This window comes from Vipera ursinii (genome assembly GCF_947247035.1).
Source record: "Vipera ursinii genome assembly, chromosome: 3".
In the NCBI taxonomy this organism is placed as follows: Eukaryota; Metazoa; Chordata; class Lepidosauria; order Squamata; family Viperidae; genus Vipera; species Vipera ursinii.
This window is the reverse complement of record NC_139516.1, coordinates 71,703,282-71,710,047: the sequence shown is the minus strand read 5'-3', so window position 1 is coordinate 71,710,047 and position 6,766 is coordinate 71,703,282. Positions and strand designations below refer to the sequence as shown.

The 6,766-nt window shown below is 41.9% G+C and overlaps 1 protein-coding gene across 1 annotated transcript in view; it reads left to right on the top strand.

The window, feature by feature from the left end:
* Window positions 1-1,004: 1,004 nt before the first annotated feature.
* Window positions 1,005-6,766, top strand: part of NEGR1 (neuronal growth regulator 1) — a gene marked incomplete at its 3' end in the record, with an annotated part of 549,603 nt that continues 543,841 nt past the window's right edge. Inside the window, exon 1 of the mRNA XM_083360472.1 lies at window positions 1,005-1,227. Within this exon, the coding sequence (XP_083216598.1) occupies window positions 1,052-1,227 (176 nt within the window). The 5' untranslated portion in view covers window positions 1,005-1,051. The remainder of the gene's footprint in view (window positions 1,228-6,766) is intronic.

Here is a 6,766-nt window from a genome sequence, read left to right as displayed (position 1 = left end):
CTTGGGTGGGTTTAGGTGTATATGAAAATGCAAGTTGAAAAGACAGCCCCATTCAGTCCTGAACCCCTTGTACATTCACCGGAAGGCATGAAAGCAGAACAAATCAGGAGTGGTGGCCCCATCGGAGTCAGCTAAGTTTTACAGTGGTCATGTGCATGTGCGTGCATTTGCTTGTGTGTTAACAGAGGAAGTTTCGTTTTGAATGAATAAAAAGAAACAAAAAAGGAGAGAGTAACTTTAAAAAAAAAACCAGGTTGTGTATGCCTGCCCTTCCTTTGCAGGTTGGTGCAGTTTGGTGTCTGAATCTGGCGACAATCAATGCCTTTAAATTGGCTCTTTCTTATTATCTTGGTAGTTCATTCTCTTTTTGCTTCCCCTTTGAGATTACGTGTGTGTGTGTGTGTGTGTGTGTGTGTGTGTATTACACACACACATATACACATATATACATACTCACACATATATACATACATACACACAGAGAGAGAGAGAGAGAGAGAGATGTGTCTACGTTTGTGTATGCATTTCTCTCTCACACACACAACACACACACACACAAACATTCTTCCCCCCTCCCATTCGCCGTTTCCCACCCCCACCCCCCCGGTTTTCCTCAGCTCCAGCACCACCAGCACCAGCCACCAGGACAAGTTGCTACGGAAACGGCTGCATGGCAACCGGCTCTGAGCCTGGGGTCCGTCTGCTGCTGCTGCCGCCGCTGCTGCTGCTGCCGCCGCTGTTTGCCGCCGCCGCCGCCGCCGCCGCTTCTCTGGCTGGCTCATTCTCCCGCGCGCTTCCTTCCTCGCTAGATGGTGTGCGAGACACCCGAGACTAGACACGCTCCGGACGCGGCCAGCGAGAAGCTGAGCGAGCGAGAGAAAGCCAAGAGGCGGCAGCGGGAGCAAGAGAGGCGGAGAGGCGAAGAGGAGGACGCGCAGCTTGGCCAGGACAGAGGAAGGCGGCTGCTTTCTGCCTTCGCGCCTGCCCGCCCGTTTCGCCGGGGTCGACGCGGAACTAGAGCCGCCAGCCGGAGCGCAGCCTTCGCGAGGGCATGGACGTGATGCTCCTGGTCCAGGGCGCTTGTTGCTCCAACCAGTGGCTGGCCGCGGTGCTGCTCAGCCTCTGCTGCTTGTTGCCCTCCTGTCTCCCCGCCGGCCAAAGTGTAGACTTCCCCGGGACGGCTGTGGAGAACCTGGTGGTCCGGAAAGGGGACACGGCGGTGCTGAGGTAGGACTCGCTTCAGCCTCCCATCCAGCGGGAAGCTTTGGCCGGGTTGGGTTTGGAGCGCTCCCTTCCCTCTGCTTCTCTCTTTACCCCCCCCCCCAGCCGTCCCCAGGTCTCGGTGTTGGCGTTGCGTGGAAGCTCCACATGCACTGGCGTAGCTCATTTCCCCCCCCCCACACACACACACACAAACACACTCCCCGGGGAAGCTGAGGCTCTTACTCTGCCTCCCAGATCTGCGCCACCCAAATGGGCCAAGCCGTTTGGAGCCAGAGCCTTTGGCCGGCAAGAGAAGAGAAGAGGGGGGGGGCTTCCTTCTACTTTCAAACTAGTCCCCCCTCCCCGTCGAAGGGTGGGTGTCGCTTGCCGCCCCATTTGCGAGCCCACTCCCTGCCTGTTCTCCAATCGCCTCCCCCTGCCTCTCCAGAGGGTGCAGAAGCGCTCCTCTATGCCCCCCCTCTCTCTTTTGATAGTCTCCCCCCCTTTCGGTGGTACTTTTAGCTCAACTTTGGAAGCATCTCCTTGTTGTGCTCGGTGGAATCCCCTGTTCTCTCTCCCCCCCTCCCCCCAGCAGCCACAGAGAGAGAGAGAGAGAGAGAGAGAGAGAGAGAGAGAGAGAGAGAGAGAGAGAGAGAGAGAGAGAGAGAGAGAGAAAGAGAAATGCTACTACGCAGTCAGCTCTTTCCTTGGAATGAGTTTGCAGCTTCTTCCTAAGGCATGTTTCTCCCACCCCTGGTAAGCTCTGAAAGCCGTAAGGGCTCATAGGAGAGCAGCTTACCCCCCCCCCCTTTCCACCACCACCACCCGTCCATCTCCACTTCCCACCCACCCCCCCTCCATTTGTAGCATGGCAAGCAAAGCGGCTGCAGTGCAGTGCCAGCCTTTTGTGCGACCCTTTCTTCTCTGGGGAGGGAAACGCTCTGCTGGTACCCGGAGTTCCGACCTGCGTGTGATGCGAAAGAACTGCCTTCCCTTCCCTCGGCTGAATGTCCCAACCGGATCTTTGCTGCATTAACACACAGCTAGTGCAGCAGGATCATGCATCCAGGCATGACCGTTTGGGAAGTGTATGTTTTGAGAGATTTGATTTCGGGATGGAACCGTAGTAATAAGGGTTAACCGGTGCAGAACGTACTGGCTTAGCTACTGCTGTTTTTCCCGGAGCAGAGATGTATGTGCTACATAATTGTATAACTGGGCTGTTCCAACCAGCTCCGAACTGAGCCTGCAGAATAGAGGAAACTAACTCTCTTTTAGAGCTTCCCCCCCTCCCCCCCGAAAGATGATTTAAGAACTTGGACTGTCACTTATCTAAGAAATGCAGAATGCCCAGCACTCAATTATTGAATATTTTGAAACTATAGAAAATAGTATAATAGATAACTTGTTGCGGCAGAATCTGAAGGGTTCATATATATATATATATATATATATATATATATATATATATATATATATATATATATATATATATATATAAACTTAAGCAGCAGATGCATTGAAAGGTTCTGATTTCCTTCTTAGAATGCTAAGTTTGTTGATGGAAGTTGGAATAGAAATGACTGATGTTCAAATTACTTTCTGTGGGAGACTGCCTGATGCTTTCATGTAACAGGATCTGCAGTGCAACCTTCCTGTGCCTGTATAGAGTATTGCTCAGCAATAACAGTTCCTTGAGAAGCACACATGTGGCTTAACATCCTTGGCATAGAACCAAAGACTTTTTACACAGAGAGGGGAATAAACCAGGCTAGACTATTAAGTGAATTGGGGTTTTTTGTTTAAATACCATTGGAAGGCTGCCTGTATTGAGCAACTGATTTCTTTTGAAGGGGCTTTTGAATTCTACATGGTAACAGAAGATTATTCACCAATAGTAGATCTATTTCCTCTATAATTAAAAAAAACTGCTTTGAGTTCATTAAATCTTCAGGCCAATACCCACCCAGCTACCCACTCACCCAATCCTTTCACTATAAGTTTTAGCTGGCATATTTTCTGTGTTTCTAAACTAGTCCTGGGGGGGGAGGAAACAGGTTTTGTTATTATTTATTTATGATATTAATAATATCAAGTGGAAAAAATGCTGTTCGTATCTTAAACATTCAGAGGTTGTCTTCTGCAGTAGTTTGAGCAGAAACAGCATGGCTATAAGATATTGCTTGCTTTGGGTGAAGCAGGTACATAAAGTAAGTACGGTAACTTGATCAGAAGCCTTACTTTCGGCATGGATTGCCAGTCCTTTCTTACTATCCCTCCCCAACAAAAGTTAGAAGAACATAGAAGGTATTTCTTCATTGTTTCAAATTCTGAAATTGTCAGCCCATCCCTATTTATTTTTCAGGCTGTTCTCATCTGGCTGAGGCTGAGAACACATTCAGTGTCTATGCACTGCTGGTTGACACATTTTTCATCTGTGGTAATATGCTATAGTTACACTCCATGGTTTTAGAATATATTGGAATGTACTGTTCTTGGGTTTCCTCTGCTACAGACAGAAAGTAAATGCAACCTTGGTCTCTTTATTTACAGTACTTCCAATGTAAAGACAGCCATGGATCAGAGTTGATGAGCTGAATTTTCTGTTGAGGTTAGAACTTAAAAAAGTGCTAAGTGAAAATCCTTAAAAAGCCTTTCAATCCACTTCCATCCTCAAGAACTTTACATTTAAACTAAGCCACTGATCGTGCCTTTGGATCACTAGATTATGCTTCTGTCACTAAAACATATGTATTCCTTTAGTACTGCTGTGAAGCTAAATATATTATATAAATGCAGTTGGCATTTTAGGGTCAAGCAATCATTTTCATCTCATACTTTGGAGAGCATGAGTAACAGCTTTTGAAAGAAAAGATACCAGTGAGACTACACAATTTTCATTAAAAAAAACACCCCAAGCAACTGAGTATAAATAGAAAAGGCAATATTAAAGCTGTTATAAAGCTTGGATGTTTCTTAAGAAATTGAATCTTTTGTACACTTATATCTTCTTTTGTATTTCTGGTGAAAGCAGAGTTGACTTATGTGAGATCAATTTTGTGACAAAACTGGTTGTTAACTATCAGATACAGACTTACCAATGATTTCTTGTAATTGTGACTGGGACAGCTTAAATTAAAAATAATCCTTCAAACCTTCAAGTTTACATTAATAACACCTTAAGCAATCTCTTGCAAATATGAAAAGGGAAGAAAGAATGGATATTACAACTGTTTTATAGATTTGTTATTTTATTCAGACGAACATATTTTATTTCAATTGTTCTATACAATTTTAGATTAAATATATTTGGTTTGCAGAAAGAAAGGTAATAAGCACAAGGGCATATTATGTCAATTCTTTTCAATATTGAGGTTCTGTGCATTAAAAAGAACTTAACTGATTATATAGCATGCATTCATAGGCAGTTTGTTTTTTCTCTATTCAGGGTCAAATTGTATCAAATGGAAAGAGATGCTGTGCATACTCAACCAATTGGGATACCTCTAATTATAAAGCTATATGTCTGCTGGTAACAAGTAATTAGGATCTGTTTGAAAATGCTGAATCTCTGAGTCATTCTGGTGGTTTGAGTCAGCAGTTTGGTTGTTTAATAAAAAAGATAGTTATGTTAAAGAGATACAGTATACTGGTGCTTTTAATTATTTTATTACCAATAGCAGAACTCTTGCAGAACTTTTTAGGTATGTCATACTGACATTTACATAAATGTCTTTGCAGTTATGCACTGGCAGTAATTTGTTTCCTCAAAAGTAGTGTTTAAAACAGGTAACTTATTAGTGGAATTTTGTGCCAAACTTTGTCCTTAATTCACTACATTACCTTAATTGTATGATTTCTCAAATGCCCCAAGAAGAATAAAATTTGGTGACGTGGCATTTTATGTTAGAAGTGTAGATTGGAGTCTTATTTTATTTTAGAGGTTAAGCTGCTTCCTAGCTTCTCATAAAGGCCGCAGCCCAGTTGAATAGGAAGCCCTACTGAACAGAGTGCAATGTGTTTCTGAATAAACATGTCAAGAATCACATAGCTTTGTTTTTGTAGGGCTGAATAGCAACCCAACACTTAGCAGAACTGAATAGAATTGAAATAAATTCTAATTTACAAAGAAAGGAGTTGAGTAACCATAGATTTGCAGCACAGCTTACCATTTTTAAGCAACATTCCTCATTCTGATGAAGTTTAGCTATAGGCCTCCATGCTGAGAATTTGGAAAATTATAATTGCAACACATCCAGAGGCACCAGAGGAAAAAGGCTAAAATTCTATAAGTGATTCAACATGGTGGACTGGAAAATTGGTTCATAGACATTCTTACTAGATGATGGTTTCACTGAAAACCTGAATTGACATTAACATTTTATTATAGGCTGATGAAATGTCAAAATCCTTTTTTTAAAAAAAAACTGGTATAATAGTAAAAATGTAACTAGGCATATTTATATACTCTGGGTCATCCTAATTAAATTTATAGTGGGCACGTGCATTTTGCTTTCAACATTTTGACCCAGTATCCCAACCGTTACAGTCGGTTATAGACTTGATGGAAATTATAACTCAGTATGGTAAGGTTTCTGGGTTTAAGGTGAATAGTAATAAGACTGAGATATTATCCAAGAATTTATCTATGAGTGAAAGGGATATGTTATCTAAATTAACAGGTTTTGAAATAGTGTAGAAGGTTAAATATCTAGGAGTATATATTGCAGCCTCAAATGTAAAATTGTATAAGAATAATTATGAAACACTATGGTTGAAGGTACAAAGGGACTTAAATAATTGAAAAAAATTACAATTATCATTACTGGGAAGAATTGCAGTTGTTAAAATGAATGTTCTACCAAAGTTTCTCTTTCTGTTTCAGATGATACCTATATTGAAAAAGGATGCCAACCTTGATCAATGGCAGAAGGGTATTAACGTTTCCGATTCGGAAACGGAACTGGTTAAAGACTGCATGATAAAGTGGGCACAAAATATTCAGGAACCAATTTCGTTGGACACCTGGGAGATAATTTGGGTCAGAAATGTTAAATTTACCCAGGCTCAAAATTTAAGAGAAAATTTTTATAAAATGTTTTATAGATGGCATCTGGATCCCAAGAAGCTGTCCAACATGTATCCTAATTTACAGTCTAAATGTTGGAGGTGTGGTAGTTTAGAAGCTACCTATTTTCACATGTGGTGGACTTGTAGAAATATAAAAGCTTTTTGGATTAAAATTTGGTGGAACATTCAAAAGATTTTTAAGAGAAAGATAAAGTTTTCCCCGCAATTGTTTTTATTGGGCATTGTTGTAGATTGTGATGTTAAAGAAACTAACTTGATGTTGAACATGATAACGGCAGCACGGTTACTGGTGGGACAATATTGGAAGAAGGATAGTTTGCCCACTGTAGAAGAATGGGTGTTTAAAGTTTCGAATCTTGCAGAAATGTCTAAGATTTCTGCTTATCTGAAGGATCATTCACAGGAAAGATATATTTCAGTTTGGAGGAGATGGATAAATTATATTCAAAACAAATATGGGACTAAAAAGTAC